The sequence below is a fragment of the Cornus florida genome, unplaced genomic scaffold (genome assembly GCF_030987335.1).
Source record: "Cornus florida cultivar Cherokee Brave unplaced genomic scaffold, ASM3098733v1 CherokeeBrave_3.0.0_Hap2_Chr05, whole genome shotgun sequence".
Taxonomy (NCBI): Eukaryota; Viridiplantae; Streptophyta; class Magnoliopsida; order Cornales; family Cornaceae; genus Cornus; species Cornus florida.
In genome coordinates, this window is record NW_026775575.1 from 84637492 (window position 1) to 84662491 (window position 25000).

At 34.4% G+C, this 25000-nt stretch overlaps 1 protein-coding gene across 1 annotated transcript; it reads right to left on the reverse strand.

The window, feature by feature from the left end:
* Window positions 1-639: 639 nt before the first annotated feature.
* On the reverse strand, window positions 640-6768 carry LOC132307263 (uncharacterized). Its single transcript, XM_059804976.1, has 5 exons — window positions 6114-6768; window positions 5156-5302; window positions 4765-4806; window positions 2620-3350; window positions 640-1663 (listed from the first exon to the last, which is right to left on the reverse strand). Exons 1-5 carry the CDS (start codon window positions 6724-6726, stop codon window positions 977-979), a joined length of 2220 nt encoding a protein of 739 aa, XP_059660959.1. The 5' UTR covers window positions 6727-6768; the 3' UTR covers window positions 640-976.
* Between the last annotated feature and the right edge of the window lie 18232 nt (window positions 6769-25000).

Below are 25000 nucleotides of genomic sequence, written 5' to 3' on the forward strand. Positions count from 1 at the left end.
GAATTTGCTATGTCAGGACATATAAATCTCAACATTCATTTCTTGCCGCTCTGGGGTTTACTTATTGGCGGTGGTCCTGGAGATGATATATAAGAAAAAAAAAAATCTCTTCTTTCTTTCTCCCCTGAATCTCTATTTCAGAGTAAACTCATTAAAGATCAAAGCTTAATTGGTTGTGAACAAAAGAGAACATATGTTTTAGAGAGAGAAAAGTGACCGGAAAATCTAACGTAGTTTTATATAAGGGGTAAAATTATCTTTTAGTATTTCCGTTTACACCAATTGGCCGGAAATGTCACATTGGGGGTTAATTGCACCAAATTCAATAGTTCAAGGGGGCAAATTGTAGTTCAGATGGATTAATTACACATGGTCAATAGTTGAAAGGAGTTTTTTTTGCACTTTACCCTAAAAAAGACCTAATAAATTTTGTTTACAGGAGTAGTGCCCTCTTCATGCTTCGTAGTCGTGCGCAGTAGTGTAACAATTTTTACAAATTATGTGTCCCTGTGCCTTCATTTCTGTAACTCTTGAAAAGGCTTTATACTGAAATCTCATTTTTTAAGTAAATTGAAATTGGGTGGGGAACTCGTACTCAGCCAGAAATTAATTGAGTCAGAGGAGGCATGAACAACGATAAAATAAAATTTTGATTTACCCAAATAAATAAATAAATAAAGATAAAACAGTACTGGTAATCAATAACAAGTGCAAAGCACATAATACAAACCAGTACTTTTATGATATCGACGATCTAAGTGTACACAGTGGAAATTCTGAAATCATACAACCCATGAATCACTCAAAAACTGAAATTAAAACAAAGTATTTGCGACAATACTCAAAATCTTGAAAAATAGAACAGTACTAGTAATCACTCCAGCAATAATAATAAAACAAGCTCAGAATTTCTGTATAGATGGTTCGCACTGTGTCGGAAGAATAGTACTAAATGAGATCATCTTCACTCGGCTTTTCAAACACTTTTCAAAGTGGGTGGAGGGGGTGGGGGAACTTTTGTTTTGGGTTTAAAAATAAAATTCCAAAAACCAGTGTACCGAGGAAAAGCCGGTTCAATTATCTTGATGATGTTTTTGAAAGTTTTCAGGGAGGATAGATAGAGAGGCAAGTATGATACAACAAAGACAGTGACGGGAAGGAACGCAACGGTGTACAAGGAAATTTTTGTCCACTGTTCCTTGTTACGTATCATAAGGGCGATGGTGGCTGCAAATGACAACATCATCATTGATACCGACAGCAGCAAAAATGTGAATCCTAACATCAGTTTCTGTGGAAGAGAGTTTTTAAAGTCTCTTAAACGAAAAGTGGAGGTGAGGATTGACAAAAATAAAACCAATGAAGTTAAAGTGCACGTAAGGGAAAGGACGTCAGTGACGGTAAAGATGACGAACAAAGGATTGTTGAGAAGAATTGGAACGCCTGTTTGATCATTTGAACCTCCCGGTACTGTGTAGGCTGCGGCAAAGGCAACAGTGGCAATGAGCACAGCAACAATGGAACTATTTTCTGATGTACGCTTTAACCATTCTGTGGCGTCCGTGAGAAGTTTTTCACTCTTGAGAGCAAATAGTTGTTCAGCAGTTTGCCCTTTATCATTGACATTGGTGTAGAAATGCTCCAAGCAGTGTTTCTCTACTCTCTGCATCCAAATACAATTGCATTGGGGATCAAGGTGATCACTTAATCGCTGCAACTTGGGCTGGTCCAGTCCAGTCCCAACCCAACTTTAACCCAAAGCGGGTTGGGTTGGGCCAGCCCAAATTATACTTAACTAGGGTTATGGTCACAATCCGAACCAAATATTTTCAGGCGAGTTGAGTCGAATTGATGGGTTGAGTTTTTTTTTTTTTTTTTTTTCGAAAATTTAAATATATTATATAGGGCAAATCATTTCAGCCTCCCCTATGGCCTCCATCTCTATTCTCTCTAAACTTGCCTCTCTCTCTCTCTCCAACTACAAACTACAAAATCTACAAGAATCAGAAGTTCAAAACCCATATATTTCAGTTATATCTATCTATCTGCAAGAATCAAAAGTTCAAAACCCAGATCGGCATATCATTTAAAAAAAATCAAAACCCAGATCTTTCAAATCTGGATTGTTCAAAAAATCAAAACCCAGATTAGCACATCATTTCGGCATATCTTTCAATTTTCAAAAAGTCAAAACCCAGATCTTTCAGTTTCGACAAATTACAAGTTGCAAAAAGTGAGAATATTTGTGTTGACGGAATTGGTGATAAAAAGGAGGAGAAATATAGATTCTCGAGGGAGAAACATATACATATATCTATTCATATACATATATTTAGAGAGAGAGAGAGTGTTTGGAATTTGAAAGGCACCTTTTCAATCACGCTTGGGGTTGGGTTCGGGTTGAGCCCGAGCCTAACCCAATATGTCTGGGTTTTGACAAAATCCAACCTGAACATGAACCCGATTTGTGAATTTAAAGCCCAATTTTCAAAATTTTGGGTTGGACTGAGTTATCCCGCCCAAATTACAGCCCTATCACTGGTTGTGGTAGGTGTGCACACCAGATCTTAGTAATTAAGTTGAAGGAGATACACTGTGATATCATGTAAAAATGCATACCTCAAATAAGAGCAAATCCTCTTGCAATTGGAGAACAAGGTTTTGCTTGGTCTCTTTAGTTGTATGATCTTCTTTATTATCTCCAACCTTGCCCCCATTGGAATCCGAATTCTTGGCACTTTCTTGATTTCCTTTCATCATCTGTTCAATCCTGTATTCGGTCTTCTCTCCAACCATGTGCAGAATGGAATTCGAATGGTTGTCCGTCTTTTGTGTCAGCTTCTTAATTAGAGTTCCCATTTCTTCCACAATTTTAAAGATCTCTAATTGGCGGTACTTGATGGCTACATGTAAAATGGTGCACCCACTATCATCAATATGCTCAACTGCCTGAGGGTGCAAGTTGAGTATTTCCTTAACAATGTCCACACAACCTGCCTTAGTTGCCAAAAACAAAGGTGTTTCTGATTGTTTTCTGGACGCCGCACTCATCTTTATTTCTTTGACGTTGGAAGCTGGTGATGCCACTCTTCCATCGGGGTTTTGGGTTCCACCTTCCTGAACCCCAGTTATCACTATTTCATCGACCTCCGAAGAAGATGCCTCTGTTCCATCCTTTTGGGTCTCACCCTCCTGAAATTTATAATAGAACGACTCTTCCACAGATTTGGTTTTCTTCCATGATTCAGTATCTTTCTTAACTAAGAATTTGGCTAGTTGCTTAGCAAAATGATATGTTAGCTTTTCGTTCTGAATTTTTTCCCACAAAGGCAATCTCCAACCGCTGTCCTCTTTTAAAGAAATCAAAGTCAGTAGCTGTTAGAAATAAAACCCCAAGATTAACACACAAAATATATGCAACGGCAACAAATTAAGAAAATAACCTTTCAAAAAAAATAATAATAAGTGAACACCCGTGGGATACCTGCTACTCTCAATCGTAGTTCCATAACAGTTCTAAAACTAAAAATAAATAAATAAATAATCGGACGATCCTCACCCTACCCAACACAATACATTACTCCTGTATATATAAGCAAGTTTAATTGTGGAGTTATGATGGTTCACTGCATTCTAAAACTAGAAATAGTAGGACAATCCTCATCCTACCCAACACAATATATTACCCTGCATAAACAAGCTTAATTGTGGAGTTATGATAGCTTTATTGCCATCATGGCTTCAAAACATATTGCGTTAACACTTCACCTTCACCTTCACCTTCACCTTCCTCAGTTGATGTGGGATCATGACACCCGTAGCACGCCAGTGTGGTACCTTGTCTTGTGTATCACAATTGCCCACATAACTTCACAGTTAAGCCTGCTTATGCATGAGTGGTACCAAAATGGGTGACTTCCTGGGAAGTCTAGTCTAGGGGAAACAAAAACAGACAAGATTGCAGGTAGGATGAGGACGGTTACAAATGGTATCAAAACTTGACCCAACCGGAAGTGTGGCCAAAGATAATGTTGGGCCCTAAATGGGTGATTGTGGTGGCTTATGTAGGTGGGTGTGCTGTGGGCGGGTGCCAGAGGCACTGACATGCTATCACACTGAGTGAGTTACATGTGCACAATCTCGCATCGCTTGGATGTGGAAATGGAAAGTAGAAAGATTTGTACACTTCAATTTATACGATGCTTTTTACAACAAAATCAAAAAATAAAACAGTGAGAGCTCAGGTTCAAAACAGACAATGTCATATCAATGTGTTATGACACCAATTTGAAAATTGGAGGTTTTAAACTTTATACATTTTTGGCTCTCATTTTCTTATTCCTCTCTTTTTAAATTTAGTTTATGTAGGGAAAAAAAAAAATCATCAACTTTTGGATGCCAACAAAACTTTAGCCATTGCCCAGTGACCACCATAAAAACTTTAGCCATTGCCCAATGACCACCGTATGAATCAATCAGTCTTCTCACTTTTCAACTGACCCACCATTCATATATATGCGGAACTGTTTTTGGACAACATAGCCCTTTCATCATCATACAATGTCATACTTTTCAACTCTGATCAAACCCATCACTGTAAAAATCCTTACAAGATATGGCATTAATTATCACCACTTTAGAAGATTTTAAATTTTACAAGCCCATTTTATGTTGGGTTGCAGCAACGATTGTGTTACGCATCACCTTCACATCTTTGGTTTCCAGGATTGTCCTCAACTTATTTTATACTTATCCATTACGTACCTTTTCCTTCTTGTTCTATAGGAACTTTTGTTTCCGAGACACCTGAAAAGCACAATTTTTTTTTTTGGGGGGGTTAGTTTTGGCCATAGCATGTAATAGTTAGATAAATATATAATGAGCTTAATTAATTAAGTTTTTAATTTGTAAGGTCCTGAGTTCACGTCTTCCTCTCACTCAGATATATATAATAGTAAAAATTGATAGAACATTTCGGTTATCTCTGATAATAATACTTGATTCACATTTTGGCACATATACTTACAATTATCAATAATCAAATTTTGTGGTCTTAACGTTTAAGAATAGATAGGAAATGAAATGGTAAAAAGATATAAGAAAAAGCTAAATCAAATAAGGAGTTTCATTTTTTAAAAGGAAAAATGTATCTCACATTTGTATAGAAGATGCTTGAGGTGTCCTGCTTTCCTCCCTTGAAATGCCCGCGAATGACGTGCAAGATGTTGAAGAGGAGTCATTTCATTTTCGTCTCTTTCATCAATTAAATATTGACGTCTTCTTGCAATTTTAAGGGCCAATTCTGTTCATCATTCATGGTAAAAAAGTTGCAATGTTAGTTGTAAAAAAGAAAATTTAAGGAAAAAAAAAAAAAAACACTTAACAGAAGCTAGGCAGCAACATAAGACTATCGAATTAATTAAAAAAAAAAAAAAAAAAAAAAAAAACCAGGTAATTTAATATATAATAGCTTAATTGTGCTAAAAAAAGCATATACTAATTAAACACAAAATGCAAGTTCCAAACTCAAACACCGACACGCATATAGGGATGGCCACGCATTAGATTATGTATCAATCCTAATCTGATTCACTCTCAACGGATTAAAAAAATTTTAATCTGTCACTAAACCGTGAGATAACTGATCAGATCAGATCAGATCTGTGTAATGACGGATCGGATCAGATTGGATTCATGGTTGGGATTTTTCCTAAATAGTTTAATATAATTTATTTTTTAACCACAACCTAATAGATAAAATTTCAATTTATTAACATTAGTTCATATACTTAAATGATCATTAACTAATACATCATTAGAATCTATTAAATGATCATTAACTAATTAAATTAACTAATATATTTTTTGAGTATATATATAAATCTCACTAATCACGGATCGGATATGATTTTAACCGTCCAATCCGTGAGTTAGGGATTCAATATTTTTGAATTCGGTACCAATCCGTGGGTGTAGCAATCCGATCTAATCTGTATTGATTGTATTGAATCGACTCGGATTCGTGAATTCACGAATTATTTGCCCACCCTTTAAATATATATATATATATACATATATATAATGAAATTAGGTAGGAGCTAGGAGGAACTCACTAAAATGGCCCGAGATGACCGCAGTGTGAAGTATAGTGCTCCTTTTGTTATGCAGATAACTAAATGCTTTGTACTCTTCTTCACCTAGGGTGTGCACGTCGAACTGCTTGAAAAGTGTCCTTTCAAGAAGTGTGAACATGTCAAATTTTCCATAACGAGCTGCACGGAAAAGAGCGGTCTCTCCGGATTTGTTGGGCATACGTAACAACTGGGGTGCCATTTCTAGCATTTTTTTGGCAGCCTCTACTAATTTGTTGAAGGCGGCTGCCTCATGGAGGATTGTGTTTCCGATAGCATTTTGACGGATCAAATTGCGGTGATCATTCTCAGTCACCAAGTGTAGCAATTTAATTACTAATTGAGGCTGCACTGTGTATGCGGCCATATGAAGGACTGTGTCCTTGTGTATGGTTAGAACGTGCAATGGACCATCAGGATACTTTTCACGATCTCTGCGTAATGTAACCACATCACCAGTCTTCTCTTCCTTTAGAGCATAGTAAAGCCTAGCATTACGCCCCTCTTCTGTGTCGTCATACCCTTCTTCTTCAGAACTGACAGATTGAGATTGCCCCATTAATTTGCAGGAGATCGAGACTATGAAAACATGCATGCATGCATATACGTGCTGCTTATAGCTAGACACATAAAGAAACAGGAGTACTATAATCAATCAATCAATTGGGACAGCTCAGCAAGTGCACCTTAGGTACTGTCACAACACTTTGGCCTGTAGGTATCTTATTAAAGTAATTATTCTTACTGCATTTAATAATAAAGAAGTTTAATTTTGACTACTTTGCTCAAATTAATGCGAAAGCATGCACTGCTCTTTAATGTTGCATTGTTCATAAGGCAATTCTTTATTCTCGGGCCCTCTTGTATATATGGTAACTTTTGGTAGAAGCTAGCCTAGAACAAAGTTGAGGAATGGGTCTTGCATGAGAAAGCAAAGTATATCATCTTAATCGATTCAAAGTTACACGGGAATAAAGTATATATGTACGATAATGCGCACTTTTAATTTTTAATTAAGTTTCTGTCCTGTTTATGGTATTATTTGTCATAGATGCATAATCTTGAACTTTAAAGAACTAGAAAATAAAAATAATAATAATAATTGAGAATTAAATGAAGGCTGTTATCAGATATCACCATATATAATATTTATCCCAAGAACTACCTCTGAAGTTCAGATGTCTTGTAATTAGTAAGAAATTTCTTATCAACATATCTAATGGACAAGTGAAAATGCTCACTTAATCTACTTTCTCTTTACATATTTGAACTAATTAATGCCTCACTATCAATCAATATGATCCTTAATTATGTAGACTGATTCAGAAACAAGATAAGATTGGTATGCTTAAGAAGCTGATATTGACTATGATACATTTGCCCCTGTTGCAAGAATGAAATCCATCATAATGTTCCGATCTTTTATTTGTCACAAACAAATCAAAGTTTACTGTGAGGTATATATATAATGATATTATGGTTAATTCTCAGTGTTATATATATATATTGAAGGCATCAAATTAAAGGCACTTATAAATAATTATTGGGAATTCCTATTTAACAGCTTTAAACTTCCGTAATAGACATGGCTGCAGAGACGCAATTGCTTCATCATCTATGTTATTTTTGAAACGTAATCATCATCTATGTTAAAAAGCTAGATTTATTCGTTTTCTTTAATATATATAATTTACCCGGAATGAATGATTAATGCTTTTTAACCTATAATTGAGATTGAAAATCACAAGTGATCATTGTAAATATGCTATATATATCTTCTAAAAAACATTATAACAATGAACCAAATGACCAATTGAACCAGCGGTATCATCCTTTCTTTTCCTAAGGGGAGGTTGTTGCTTTAACTTCAAAAAAAAAAAAAAAAAAAAAAAAAAAAAAAAAAAAAAAAAGAAAAAGAAGTAGGTAAAGCAATTTTTTTAAATGAGTAAAAAGTCAAATCAATTATTTAAGAGACTTAAATTAAAAAATATGAAAGCTCGTAACTCTTCTTAGGAGAGATACACTTGAGAATAGGGGTGTCAATTTTTACCACCCCGTCGGAGCTCCGGCACGTCCCGCCCCGTTAATAACGGATATGAAAACACCTTTTATATCGTTGGGGCAAGCATGAATACAAATTTTGTACCTGTTGGGAGTCACGGGGCGGGTAAGAGTTCAGTATACATATCCGCGGGGCCCCGCCCAGCCCCGCCCCGCTAAGCATACAACTAGATTTAAGATATATATATATATATATATATAATATTAATAACTTATTTGGAATGTAAACTTGGTATTAAATTTACTTTTATTTTGGTTATGGTGGAAGTTGAATCTTAGAACTTTTTGTGATTTGGTTATATTAAACTCTTATTTTTGTTAATTATGTTCTCTGAATTATATTATATGTGCATGTTATTTTTTTTATTTTTATTTTTGTTGGGATTCATAATTTCATTTATGTTGTGCCATTCCCAATCTTTTCACATTTAAATAGCAGTGTTTAAGTCCCAAAAAGTGGAGGAAAAAAATTTGTTAGCGGGGTGGGCATGGGACACAATATTTTCCAACGGGACGGGATTGGACATAAAAATTCAACCCGTCGTGGGTCACGGGACGGACATAGACTTGACAAAAATTAAATGAGGCGGGGCGGGATTTAGGGATACCCGCTCCAAACCCGTCCCGTTGCCATCCCTACTTGAGAAGCGTTGTGATGCACACATCACATTGTGAGATTTGTATTCTTTTGCCATAATCATTGGGACTGTAACTTTTCTTTCATTTATTTATTTATTAATTTTTTTGAGAGGTTATAATTTCTAAGAAATTATTATTACAATGATTCTACCGACTCTGGTACAACTAATCAACATAAAAATTCCATTAAATTAAATGATTCACAATATATGGTTTAATAAATAGTGATGAATCCGACTATTTTATTTTAATAAAGTATATGTATTTTTTTTTTTTTTTTTTGAAAAAGCAAAGTATTTGTATTAATTGATTGTACTAATAACTTAGTACAACAACGTTGTTATAATAATTTTTTAATATTTCTATAGCCATTTTATAGTCACCCAATTTCTAGTGATGAATGTCAAAGAAAGGCTCGTATTTCTTGAAATTAACACCTTCAAATTCTGGTGTTATTTATTTTTTATTAGGTTTGGCAATAAAATATGATAAATATCATAAACGTTTTCGTAAATTACGTACATTTTATAAATTACGTTTATGGATTGTCTTAGGGATGGCAATTCGTATTCGCGGGTCGTAATCGTATCGTGTCAATTTAAGGATATTATACTAAACAGCTCAACCCGAACACGACCAGTTTAATAATCGTGTCAAGAACTCTCAACACTAACTCGACCTATTTATTAAACGGGTTACACTTGTAATCTGTTTAATGACCTATTTAAAATATATATATATATATTATTAATAATACTCAATAAAATAGTAAATACTAAAAAAAATATAAGTTTTAATCAACCAAATTAGTAGATAGTTCCTAGTTTACAAAAGATTAAATTATAAGACACAAGTTTATATAGTAATTTTAAAACTTAAATAGGAATTTATTTACGACATATATAGTTAAACGTGTATAAACGGGTTATACAAGTTGACTAAACGGGTTAATTGTGTCGACCCGTTTATGACCCAAACCCGTTTATGATCAATCCAAACTCATTTAACTCGTGTTGTATTCGAATCGTGTTGACGGGTTGTGTCAACTTTTGTCACTCCTAAATTGCCCACATTTGCCGGATGTGGTAGGTTGGGACTATAAAAACATACATATATGTATGTGTATGCCTATATCTATTTATATGCAGACAAACAAGTATAATTAATTGGGACATGTATTGCGATTGAACTTTTTATTAAAGTAATTATTCTGACTACTTTGCTCATTAAATGTGAAGCATTGCTCTTTCTAATGTTACATGTGGTCCATGAGACGTATCTTTGTTCCCGTAGGTCCTCCTTATTTTAACTTTCCTAATGCTTGCTAGAGAATAAAGTAATATCATCTTGTTATGCATAACTCATTCAAAGTTTCATGGTAATAAAGGATGTACAATAATGTGACATAGGGTACTTTTTTATTTGACCAAGAAAGCATAGATCTTGTAACTTGAAACAAAAAAAAAAAAAAGAAGATATATATATATATATTATAGGAACAAAATGAAGGCTCAGGCTGTTATCACCATAATAGTCCATGAACAACTTCTGAAGTTCACATAAAACTATTATATATAGTTAATTATAAACTTCCGGAACAGATGTTTATGATCGATGACAATTATGTAAATGATTTACTGAGAATAAAATAATTTATGCTCTTTAACGGATACAAAAAAAAAATTGAATGAGCAAAGTGATCATTGTAAATATGTTATCTCCACTAATAAACATGGTGATGCACATGCTGACATACATAATGTTTCAGAATGAAATACAAGGCTACTGCTTTTACTTGTGCTGGAAATTTCAACACCAAGTTTATTATCTGTAATGTAACTTTGTTAAAGCAAGTGTTACGATGAAACAAGGAATATAATTCAGTCCTTTATTTACATAATCCAATTCGTCCCTTTAGTACGATCACTGTTTATAATAAACTTATGAAAACAGTCTTCAACGAAAAGATTAGCATCCAAAACTATGGTTAGTCATAAAAGAGAGTGTTCCTTACACATATCAGTTTTCATTGCCCCTCATGTACGAAAGATAAAGCAGTGAAAACATGAGAAGCGCATATTTGATTCATTTGCAATCATTATTGAAGTTGTAATTTGTTCTTTTTCTTTTTCTTCTTCTCCTTTTTAGTTTTATTATTATTTTTTATTTTTTATTTTTGAGGGGTTGAAATTTATAAGCCATTGTGTATATAAACAATAACCCAATTTTTAGTAATGAATGAATTTCATACTTCTTGAGTAGTTTACCTGGACGATAAGTAGGGATGGCAAGTTCCTCATCCCGGTGGGTCCGTGCCCACTCCTGCCTAATTTAGGGAAGGTTTGGGACCCCTTTTATGCAAATGGGGATGGGGATGGGGATCGATGGGGGTAATTTTTGAAAACTCGACAGGGACGGAGATAGGGTAAACCCATCCCACCCAGCCCCGTTTAGGGTGTACATTTATTAAAATACCCTTATATATTATCATATATTACTAAATTATAGTAAGTATATATAAACATATTTCTGAAAATAAGAAAAATTATTTGTTAAAAAAATTATAGTGTATATTAAACGGGAATGGGGGCGGGGATGGGGATGAAAAAAATTATCGGGGATGGGGATGGGGAATGAGATCCCCACCCCGCCCCATTGCCATCCCTAGGTCCATAAGTTAATTTTATTATTTATTATTGTATTATTATTTATATATATATATATTTTGGTAAGTTGTATTATTATTATTATTAGGGTAAATTGCATTGGCATCCCTGATGTTTCGGTCAATGCCACTCAAATGAGGGTCAATGGCTTTTTTTAATAATGACACACATGTAGTTTCAAATGTCATATTTGCCCCTGATTATTTATTTTAATTAATTTACAAAATATAAGCCAAGTTAATTGACAAAACTACCCTCATCTTTTTTTTCCTAGTTGATACTCACACACACATGCTTCCACTGAGGCTCAAACCCCTAACTTCTCTTTGGGAAGAAGGGGCCTAGTGTAACGACCCAAACTCAGGAGTCTGAATCGCTAACCAGATCCTTACCCAAACCTAAAGTCATGCAAAGGTACTATGGTCATTTCCCATTAAATTAATATTTTAAGGCCCAACAAGAACCAATGGTCATTTTTTTTTTTTTTTTTTTTTTTTTTTTGATAAGTGAAAATGTATGTTTAAATATAATTATGATGGTTTAAAACCTAAAAGGGTAAAACGGTTATTTACTAAGGTCATCCAATGATTATGATAAAAGTCCGAGGTAATACGGTAATTCCCTTTGTAATGTTTCTATTTTTCACCATTTTTCATTTTTTGGAATTTTCTATTTTCGCAAGGGCATTTTTGTCTTTTCTCGTTTTGCATACCAGACACCGTGGGGTGTGCCGGGTGTGTCCAAGAGTTGGTTGAGGCATTTCTTTGAGTTCGAAACTCTTTTAAATGCAAGGGTTGCCATTTCGGCATTTTTTCCGTTTCTCGGACCGGACAGTCCAAGTATGACCCACTACCAGAATTGTCGCATACGGAGATTTTGTTCGAGTCCAATTGTATACCATACATAATTATTTTGTGCATAATTATGTTGTTTAAATGTTTGTGTATAGTTGTGATTTAAATGGATTATGTGTGTGTGTGTATATATATACACACACACACATAGATTAATTAAAAGGTGGGATTTTTTTGGTGTTAGTGGAGGGACCCACCACTATCATATGTGTTCCAATAGGGACTGATTTTCTGCTGTTATGTTAATGGTGGTACTGTCTTAATGGGAACGACAATCCCTGTAAGACTGTTGGTATAGGTATAATCCAAATTAAGATGTATGATGGTATTGTTAGAACCTTAACTGATGTTCGGCATGTTCTAGATTTGAAAAATAGTTTGATTTCTCTTGGTACTCTTAACTTTAATGGTTGCAAGTTTTCAGCTGAAGGTGGAGTTTTGACAGTTTCTAAAGGTGCTCTTATTATGTTTAAGGGAAAACAAAGAAAAAACCTTTATTTTTTGCAGGGTAGTATTGTGACAGGTACTGCTTCAGTATCTTCTTCAGTTGATCAAGATTTAGAAATTACCCATCTTTGGCATATACGTTTAGGGCATATATGAGTGAGAGGGGTTTGACAGAATTGAGCAAACGAGGTTTGCTAGGTGGACAGAAGACAGAAAAACTGGACTTTTGCGAGTATTGTGTCTTTGGCAAGTAGAAAAGACTCAAGTTCAGTACAGCTGTTCACAGGACCAAGGGCACTATTGATTACATTCATTCAGATCTTTGGGTCCTTTTAGAGTTCCCTCTCTTGGTGGTTCTCAATATATGTTAACTTTCATTAATGACTTCTCCAAGAAAGTCTGGATCTATATCTTAAAGCAAAAACATGAAGTGTTCCTTAAATTTAAACAGTGGAAGGCCATGATTGAAAAGCAGACTGGAAAGAAGATCAAACGTCTTAGAATAGATAATGGTTTAGAATTTTGCTCAGGAGAGTTTGACGATTTCTGCAAAAATGAAGGCATTATCAGACACTATACAGTTTAAAAGACTCCACAACAAAATGGTGTAGCAGAACGCATGAATAGAACTCTCTTGGAAAGAACTCATTGTGTGTTTTTCAAAACTGGGTTGTCTAAGGAATTTTTGGAAGCAGTCAACACAGCTTGCTATTTAGTGAACAGGTCACCATCGACTGCTATTGAGTGCAAAACACCTGAAGAGGTACGGTCTGGTACTCCTGTTGATTATTCTAATTTAAGAGTTTTTGGATGTCTTGTTTATGCTCATGTTAATGAAGGAAAACTTGAGCCTAGAGCCAAGAAATGTATTTTTATTGGCTATACATCCGAGGTGAAGAGATACAGGTTGTGATGTCCTGATCCTAAGTCACCTAAGTTTATTACCAATAGAGATGTTACTTTTAATGAGTTTGTTTTATTTCACCCGAGAAAGGAGTCTTTTGTTACAAGTGAATCTTAGGGTGTTAAACAGCAGGTGGAGCATGACTTTGAAGAAGTTCAAGTGTTCATGATATACTATACTCTGAGATGATGAGAACAAGTTTAACTTCAACAGATTTTTCAAGACTGGCCATCTTGAACTGGTTCAAGAATAAAAGAGGAATTTTTTAATTTTCCTCTGGCCTCCTTGAACCGGTTTAGAGCCCCTCTGAACCTGTTCAAGTAATCCTGGCAGCATCAGGTTTTTAGTTTCCTTCTTTCTGAATGTTTTCTTTTTGATCCCAACTTCTTTCTAAGTCTTCTAGGTTTATTTACGGCTTTAGGGAAAATCAATTATATATTTTAAGAAAGCCTTTTTAGAGAGAGAAAATTCAGAAAATCAAATATGATTGTTCTAAATTAATTTATGAGAGCATACACATATATTCATGAGTGATTTAGTAGTGTTGTTCTCTATCTCATCAGAATTGGAGCTATATTGAAGATTCAAATATTCCGTATGAAAAGCATGATTTAATTCTTCTACATCGAGTTTAGATCTTGAATAACAGAAGTAAAAGTGATCACACTTTGAAAGGGTTGGAGCATTCGAGGAATGTTGTCTGATCTACCTGCTACTCTTCTACAAATATCAAGCATAAGCCTGAGGTCAAATTGTTGTTGGACGGGGAGTCGCAAAGCTAGAGGATTGTCAGTAATTGGTGTTTGGTAGAACGATAAAGTATGAGCCAGAGTCAAAGTTTGGTGTATTTTGTTTCAAACATAGTGGATCAGTTTACTTTTGACTGAATAGTCCACGAGGTTTTTCCTATGCAAACAGTTGACATATTTTATAAACTGGGTTTTTCTCGCTAAAAATCCTGGTGTAATCTATCTATACCTTTACTTGCTTTACTTTTTTTTTTTTTTTTTCCTAGTTGGTACTCACACACACACATATCTTTTCTGAGACTTGAACACTTGACCTTCCTTTAGGAAGTAAAAAGGCTGATACCGCTAAGTCATTAGCCCGTTGGTACTTACTTTACTTTACAATATTTATATTTGTGATTGTGAATGTTTAAATTGATCATATAATTTAATCAATCATAAATTGAGGAAGTTAAACTAATAATTAAAGGAGTTAATCACAAGTAAAATTAACTAACTGTTTCCGCACCCCACGTAACTCTATTTTCACAATTTGGTATCAGAGCAGAATACTCGATATGCAGAGTAGATCATATTTATTGATTTATTGTTGATTTTTGCATCATGTCTAAAAATTCATCTGTTGATATGTTGCCTTTAACTCCTGTTTTTTGATTCTGTCACAAGCATGTAAATTGAGTGGTCCAAGTTTAAAAAGAATTTTAAAAATTTGTTAGAGAAATTGAATTTTACGGAACTTGATAGAGATATTTATAAGTTAGAAGTTTCTGTCTCTAATAAGAATTTGGAATAAATTGGCCATAAGAATTTGAATCTTCTTCATAAAATTGATTTTTTAGAAAAGGAGTTTAAGAAGGTAAATTTGTTTAATAAATCACTGGAACTTAAAATTTGTAATTTAAGTAGTGAATTTGTTAAATCAAAATAGTCTTTTCATAAAGTTGATATTGACAATTGCAAAATTGATAAATTGAAAGGAGTGGTTAAGAATATTAGGAGTATCAACTTCAAAGGATTTGTATTTACAAAATCTAAAGATATTTTTGTGGAAGTTGAAACCAAATCTTGTGTTATCTCTAGTTCTCCCAAACTTATTTCAACATGTCATTTTTGTGATGAAAATGGGTATATTAAGTATAAATGTCAGAAAAGAAAAATTGAACTAAGAAAGAAATTGAAAAATCTAAAGTTCAAACTTAAAGAAGAAGAGGATTAGGACTATTGAGCCTTGTGACACTTTGCCTAGAACAATAAGGAAATCATTACATAATTGGTGGTGGTTGTCGCTGTCAAGCACCAAAGCTTGCAAAGTAGATGTTGGAGTAAGATGAGTGTGGCCAAGTTTTATATTTATAATTTGTCACTACTACCTTTAACTAAAAATATAGTTAGGGCGAGTAGGGATCGTCCCAAGGGATTGGTGGGTCATATTAGGTTGTGGAATCGAGATTAGGGTTAGTAGGTCAAGTGATCAAAAGATTGGTTGGTGATTGAATTATACTAAAAATGCAATTTAAACTAAAGTAAACAATTAAATGCAATAGAGAGAAAATAAGAGAGAGAGATCTTGGGGTTTAGAGATCACCACTAAGCATAGCTTTTCTACACCCTTAATGAATGATTGATGAGGGGGAAAACATGTATTACAACAATAGTGTGTGTGTGTGTGGTTGTTTTAACAAGCATGGATGACTAATTAAGTATATATTGTCTAAGTAACATGGTGGATAGCACAATATATCAAACTAAGCCATTAATCCTTTCTTTAAGCTCACAATCCAAACACATCACAAGGTTACAGACATATGCTACTTGTTTTCATAAGTATGGAACATCAAATAACAAGTATGGATTATCCTCCCATTTAACATCTAAACTACAATTACACTACAATTAAGCTAATGACATGAAATTAAACTAATTAAACTAAGGGAGAAGAACAAACCATCAAGAAACGAGTATGAACCATCAAATAAATGTGATACCCTCGAATTTCTGGATGCAGGTTGGCCAGGCCCACGCCCGATAACCCGAGGATATCAAATCAATTAGCAATAATCGAACACAGAATACAAATAAATAAATAAAATAAGAATAAATAAATTGCTGAAAAGAAACTAGAATAATAATCCAAAAACCTCAGAATAAAATTTAATTAACAAAGAATGATTCTGATACATTCTACTTTTCCATTCCTATTACAACTCGGGAATCCATCTAGTGGACCCCTAAAATATCTCACTAAACTCAAAAGATTGGAAATGAATCCCAAGTCTAAAATATGAAATAAAACCCTGGTCATCGGTGGAGTGAATAACTGTATCTGCTCAGCAAGATCCAGCTCTAAGTCTGGAACTAACGAACACCTATAAAAATAAGAGTGGGTCAGGCCCACATGCAAATTCTACTCTAACTACAATCCAAACAATGACTCGATACGCAGATACACCTTAGATATCTCAACAATAGCTATCTAGTCCATACATATAGATATATCCACACTAAGGGACATTCACTGAACTACAGTAGGGGTCTCAACCTGAATAGAAGGCAAAATGCGAAAACGCACCCAAAGGTGGGCATGAGTACCTAGACCTAACGTGGTACACCTCAACCTACTATAGCCAGCTACGCATCCACTGCATATACGCACCCTAACCAACGAGTCTGAGACTCAAGCTCATCTCGTGGTACCATAAACATATATTTAAAATCCATTCATATCCATCCATAGGAAATCCAATAAGTCGTTCAGCTTATTCAGCTGCACAGACTTAAATATAAGGAGCATTATGTTTTTATAATTCGAACCCTTAATCCAAAATAGGTAGGACTGAGTTATTTTAAATCAGTTTGTCCCTAGTATGCCAGCGTCCCATACCGGTGCATACAATCCACAAAATCCATATAATTGATTAAACAGATAAAACTGTTCACCAATTAAAATCCATAAGGTATGAATTAACGTTTTGAGCTAAACCATACCTAATATGTCACCGTCCCATACCGGTGCATACAATCCTCCATATCAATGTAAATTACAACATATAAATAATCAGCAAGTAATTTACAGTCCAAAACCAAATATCCAAATAACTGTAGAATAGTATATGTGATACTACAATATGTACAATTCAAACCAATAATCCAATTAATTGTAGAATAATATATAAGAGTCCACAATTAACATCCAAACCATGTAAATTACAACATATAATTAATAGTTTAGCAATTTACAATACAAAACCCTCCTAAATAATTGTAGAAGAGTATTTAGTATTTTAACAATTTAAATCAAAAAGTTAAACCATAAAGTTGCAGGAAACAATTAATAATTTGGCAACTACCATCCAGAGCATACATAGATCAAATCTAATATATGAATGACTCTATCAAGCATTAAAATAAATTCTATAATCATATTATAGTCCAATAAATCGCTACATTAATTTAAGTAATTTAATTCCTTCCATCCGGTAATAGCGTACTAAGTTGTATACTTGTATTCTGTCTTATCTTTTAGCACAGAGGCATACCCTATGCCCCAAGTCCAATTTATTAATTTAAAAGACTTTAGAATCATTATATAGCACCCTAAGTTGTCAAATTAAAACTAGACAACAAATCTCTTTCCAGCCATTAACCGTACGCACAATTGTTAAATTAGCGCACTGTTAATTTTATTCACTTAGAGGTCAACCTTACTCAATTTAAGGACTTAATAACACTCAAAGCCAACCTTCTAATCCCTCTATAAAACCCCAGAGTCAACAGAAACGTTCTCATGCTCCAACAGTATCCAAACAGTTCGTAGAAAAAAAATTCAGAAAACTACTATTTGAAAGAGCCTGCTCTAAATTCCAAGAGCAGGCTCTTTTTTGAGCCTGGAGCCGGCTCTAAGAATGTAGAGCCAGCTCAATTAGTATGGGAGCCGGTTCCCACATCCATGGAGCCGGCTCTCTCCTCCTTTGAGAGCCTCTGTCCCCGTTCTGCTCCGTTCTGACTTTCTGCTTCTTCTCCGGCATGTTTCTGCCCTTCAGTTGGTTTCAAAAACTGATCCTAAGGGTCTTATTAATATCCACTAGCATCCCAAAGGTTTGATTTTAACCATTTAAATCAATTACATAGATCAAATTTGCTACCGAACTAGACATGCTTTAGGGACAACACTGAAACTATTTTGCAACCACAGCTCCATTCCAACCCCTCTGTTCCTCAATAATACTGAACCTAAGGTCTTCTATCACCCCATTAATATCCCCATGGTTTGTTTACAGAAGATGGAAGCAAGTACAGTAACAAACATTACAACAGAACTTAATATGCTTTTAAGAACAAAACTTGGAGCGGTTAATACATGAACTGTAAACAGATTTGAATTTATGGCAAACAGATCATTCATATAACATATATTAAACATATAACTTCCAGTTATTGATTGATTTAACCCTAGAGATTATCTAGGTGCACAGAACACGAGCCAAAGAGAAGGAGAAAGAGAAGAACTTGCCTGTGATTTTAGTTAAGAAATCCCTGCGTCGTCTCTAAGTTTTCGGCAACTACTAACTTCCTTCAAGCCTCCTATGGGTGTGATCTAATCCACCACAACCCTCCTTTGACCCTCTATGTTCTTGTCCTTGGTAGCTCTTACCATTGCCTCTGTTCTCTCAACTCTTTCTCTATTACGTTCTATTTTTACTGTGCCATGAATAGGGTTCTTCCAAAACCCTTAGTAAAACTCATACACGTATATATATAAACCTTTAGAAAACCCTAATTAAACTATATATATATAGGCCTTTAGAAAACCCTAATTAAACTAGAGCTAAGGCAGAACCCTAATTAAACTAGAGTCGGCCCATAAACTTAAGTCACATACACGTTAAATACATGTATGACGGCTCCAAGAAACCCTAACTGAAAACTGTTAATTTAACTTCTACTTAAGCACTTATTAAAGACAATTCAATAATTAACCAAATAAGGCATTTAAAATACAATTTAAAATAAAACAAACAATACAACAACTCAGATAACTAAACAAACCATAATTCAAATAAAGAAAATAATTAACCAAATAAGGAAATACAAATACACGAGTAACAATTTACAAATAATTAAATAAAACAAACAAAATACAACAATTACAAAATCAATAGACAAAAATGCACATAGAATGAAATTTAAATTCCAATTTTATCCTTTTTAATTTTAAGGGTATTACAATAAACCGCAAGAGCATTCTATTAAATATTATGTCTTGACAATCTCTAGATCTATAGCATCAATACACATAGACATGCATCAATAACACAAAATCTAGAGACAAACACATGAACATCTATTCTAGCATACATAGACATATTGATAGAATGAAATGATCAATTGGAAGCATTAAACCACACAAATCATTGAATAAACAAGATCTATGTATATAAAAATGTCAAAACATATATTACAATACAAATCCCCTCAAAAATACATAAATCAAGATATAGAAAGCATGTTTAGGGTTAACTTTAGCCCCGAGAGGATGTCTAGCCACTCATGGATGGTGTCCTCCAACCCTCAAGGGCTAACTCCATGGTAAAAATTGTTCCTCTTCTTGGTTGATGGAAGAACTCCAAGCTTGTGTCTCTAGCCTCCTCTCTTCTTTTCTTCCTTACTAAGAATATGGTATGGAAATTGTGTCAGAAGTCTCTCTAGTGTATATATATATGTATGCTCTCAAGAATGGCTCATATTCCTTATATAAGTAGGTTAAATGTCACCCCCAATGACATGGGCTCGTACACCAATATTCCCCCCAATGATTGGATATGAGACAACTTTTAATGAGTTGGAAATTGAATTTTCTCGCACTTGGGGAAGTTCGATCGATTGAACATTCTCTGAGATCGATCGAACATGGCTGAGATCTATCGAACTTAAGCTGGATCGATCCTCTATGGCGGTGCTTATAAAGACAAATCTGAGATATTTTGGTATTTTTAGGAAAGTGTGATACCTCTCGGATCCAAGACACGGGTTGATCAGGCCTAGGCCCAAACCCGAGGGATGTTAAACAATTAATATGTAACCGAACACAGAATACAAGATAAATTAAGAAATAAAAATAATAAGCTGAAAGAATCTAGAAATACAATCCTTTATAATTAAATACTTAAAACCTGATAATCCAAAACTCCATAAGTTTACAACTCGGGAATCCATCCATTGGACCCCTTATTAAAATTCTCCAAAAGATACTGAAATAATAAAAATAAAATCCAAAGCTAACATAGAGAAGATTCCTACATAATCGGAGGAATGAATAGTTGTATCTGCTCTGCACATCTAAACTCTAACCCTAGAAATGATGAGCACCTGAAAAATAAAGAAGTGGGTTAGACCCACATGCAAGTCTTGATCTACTACAATCCAAATAGTAATCCGATACGCAGATACATCCTAGGAAGACTCAACAATATCTAGAGTAGTCCATATATGTATATAGTACACACTATAGGACGCTCACTAGTCCAGTAGGTTTGTCTCAGCCTGAATAGAAGGCAACATGCGAATACGCACCCTAGGGTGGGCATGAGTACCTAGACCTACCAGGGAACAACACCTATGTCCAGTTATCCATCCTAGGCGATATACGCGCCCTAACCATGGTCATGAGACTCAAGCTCATTCCACGGCACCGTATAGTATATATATAAAGTCCGAACTCCTCCTAATACAATATACCATCCATCTGTGTAGTGGTCTGATATATGTATAACCAATCCATCCTGAAACTATAGTAGGTCATTCAATTCACAATTGATATGACACGTGTAGGTGATGGACTTAACCTTTATGATTAATCCATACCTTTATCCAAATTTAGGTAGGCTTAGTGTCTGAACTAATCCGTACCTAGTATGACACCGTCCCATACCGGTGCATACCATCCTCCAGTTTACATAGTTAATAACACAGTATATCTATTTATCAACCATATCCCAGACTAAGCATAACTATAGTTTAGCATGTACACAACCAATTTATGCCTCCAATATAACATTTAGATATCCCATTGCAGTTCTTTATAAAAATAAAAGACTGAACACTTAGCTCCTCCAGTTAGCGTAGTTGACGAAAACAGTATCAGATACTAATCAACCATACTCCAAAATTTGCATAAATATAGTTTAACAAGTGTATAGCTAAATTGTGCATCCAATAACAATTTTAGAATCCCAGTTCCAATCCTTTAAATTGACAAATCAAGATTATACAATTTATTTCTCTATATAATACTATAACTGATGCGTTGTATATTAGTTTGTAAACATCAGTTAATTCCAGCTAAGAACACATATATTTTAACAGTCATATGCTCTTAACACAACTAACAATACGATTCATAATTTAAGATCATGCAATAAAACCAATTGCTAAAACAGTAAGCAGTGTAATGTAAATAGTTAACCATTCTCCTACGAGCCCTCTATTTGATCTTAAATTAATTCCTATCCTCAATAACTGAATGTGAACTTACTTCTTAACATTATTATAAGTCTCAAAAACATATTTACAACATTCAGTAGCTTCAAACAATTCCAGAAAATTTAATTTCAGCCAAACGAACCACAAAAAAACAGTTTCTGGACCTTTTAAGAGAGAGCAGGCTCTAGAAATTAAAAAAGCCTGCTCTTCTTTTCTTCAGAGCCAGCTCTAGGCTCATGAGAGCCGGCTCCACAACATCCTAGAGCCGACTCTACCTTCTAGGAGCTGGCTCTAAGGGGTTATAAGAGCCTGCTCCCCTTTCCCCTTAGCAGCTTCGTCCGCTTCGTCATCTTCTCTATTTTCTGTGAGTACCAGTTCTTGTAGAAATTTTTTAGTGCATGTTTTAAGGCCTAATTCAGTTCTAGATTGATTGTAAAACAATGATATATCATCAACCTAGAATTGAAAACAAAATACTACACAACGAAGCCAAATTACAGAATTACAGTTTATTTACTATCTTTCTGAAACAACGAAGAACAGGTTCAATTCCATGAATATAAACATTGATTAAATATGCATAAAAGTTGTAATTAAGCCTTAGTTTAATCCCTAGAGTCTTCCTAACCATGCACTAAACACAGATTAGAGAGATAGAGAAGAACAAGACTTGCCTTACGTTTCAGACTTTGAAACTCTAATTCCACAGTTTCTGTAGTCTTCCTTGAAATGCTCTGCCAATTCCCCAAGTTCACGCTCTATTTCTTAGCAGCCCTTGGTGATACAGACGTAACTTTATGTTTTCTAAAACCCTAAACCCCAGTATGCACATGTATATATAGGCTTCAATTTACCAAATCCTATTCCAACTCTGACTATAAGTCGGCCAACGATAAATCCTAAAACCCTAAATTTAGATAAATAAAATAATTACATCGTGAAAAACTTAAACATTTAAATTAAACCAATTAAGTTAAATAAATTAAATTAAGTCAATTTAAAACAACCCATTAACATAAAAATGAAAATACTCAATTAATCAATTCAAACAAAACCAAAACTAATTAAAATAACAATTAAATAAAATCACAATTAATTCAAACATTCCAGCAAGCAAATAATCAATTAAATAAAATAAAATGCAATTAAACAAATAAATAAATACCAGAACTATCCTTTAAAAATTAGGGGTATTACAGAAAGAGACAAAAATGGTAGGTGTGGTGGTACAACTGGATAAGATGGAATCTTTTCGATCGATCTGAGAATTGTTGGATCATCGAGCTTTATGGGATCTTTGGATAAGGACAAAATAGCTTGGATCCATCTTGAAATGTCTATATCGATAAACTTTTGATCGATTGAATATTTCCTGAGATCGATCGAACTTGCTGGATTTCCACCATTTGCTTCCATTTGTTCCCACTTTGTTCCTTTCTTTGGTTCATCTCAAGATTGCTTTAATTATACTCTTATTTAGCTGAGTTAGCTTATTTTGGGGATAAGTACCTGAAAATAGAAATAATACAAAATCAGTCTAAAACGGGAAAGTAAGATAGATAAAGGTCCTAAAATACCTAAGCTTAAGGGGTTTAAATGCGCACTTTTCAGCGCTCATCACACCCACAAACTTAAATATTGTTAGTCCCTAGCAATGAACTACAAAGTAAGGGAATGAAATGAACAACTATACAACTATGAACTAGAAAGCAATAAATGGATAACGCCACTTTCGTAGAGAACACGATTACATTTAGCGTATACAACAAGCCTTTTAAACCCCTAGTGGATAAGTGAAGTCTCGTGAGGGTTTCCAGAAATGATACCCACAAACATTAAGCTCAATATCACAAAAGAGGTACCAATATTGCAAACAAGCATTGGGAGAAAACTATCTCAAGTATGCAATTTTTCAACCATTTCCAAGCAATTTCCCAAAATTTTAACATCAATCAAACAAGTATGGTCCTCCACACATCAAGAAAATGATCATGCATATCAAAACAACATTAGAATCCTTTTGAGTGAACCGACATCAAGTATGTTGTTATCTTAGTCAACTAAAGAAATGATCACATTCTTACCCTCAAACTAGCACACAAATCTAGTACCGATCATCAAGACAAAGAGTGGACCTTTTATTAAAGATTTATTGTTCTAGGTGCGCTTATTATTTTCACTCGATTTTTTTTTTTATATCCCTAAGGATCAAAGATGGAAGCATGGTGCAATGTATTGATCTATTAAGCTTTCTAGCGATCCATGAGGTCGAGTGTTAGGTCAATGACTCCCAAACTGGACGGCTTTAGGGTTCTAGGTGTTCAAACACCCCTAAGGACTTACAAGCTCAAATCAACTAGGTTACAAATCAAAATAACCTCCATCTAATCATTTCCTACTTCTCACCTTTTAGGAGAAGTCCTCACTTCTTTTTTTTTTTTTTTTTGAATAAACAAGTTATTAACCTAGAGTTTGGGCCCTCCACCTTTCGGCGCGAGAAATTTAGTGCTTGATGAGGCTAGAATCCCGGCTACTTAGTGAAAAGGGGTTGTTATCCACCTTTATCAAGAATGAAAGTTTTCAATGCACTACTAGCTCAATTGGGATATAACCAATTCAATAATCAACAAAGCATATACCCCACAAATGAATGCTAGTGTGCGCCTGTGCTAGTGTAGAATCCTAGAGTGAATCTCAAAACAATCACAAAATCAGGATGATGTGGACCACAAGTGCAAGCATAATATCAATCTTTCAAAAAATTTACTCCTAAATGGCATCCACAAGGCATACAAGGAGTATTGGACTCTCAAGTCAAGCAATTTTTAAATTTTAAGTAATATAGTCCTCAAAAGATTAAAATCATAGCTAGTTATGGACCAATCATAGAAAATTCCTCAAATACACAAGTTATACTCAAAAATTTGAAGTTAAAGCAAATACTATAATTAACACCATTACCCTCCCCCCCCCCCCCCCCCCAAAAAAAAAAAAAAAAAAACTTAAATGGCACAATGTCCTCAATGTGCAAAGAGAACAAAGGGAAAAAGTATACCAGTGCAACTAGCAA

What these genes read in the sequence shown, in the direction of transcription:
- LOC132307263 (XM_059804976.1), bottom strand. Translation starts at nt 6,726, where the DNA reads ATGCATGTTTTCATAGTCTCGATCTCCTGCAAATTAATGGGGCAATCT. An exon ending in GGTCATCTCGGGCCATTTTA is followed by an intron (nt 5,303 to 6,113) that starts GTGAGTTCCTCC and finishes AATGATGAACAG; the next exon opens with AATTGGCCCTTAAAATTGCA. An exon ending in AGGATTTGCTCTTATTTGAG is followed by an intron (nt 1,664 to 2,619) that starts GTATGCATTTTT and finishes ATTTGGATGCAG; the next exon opens with AGAGTAGAGAAACACTGCTT.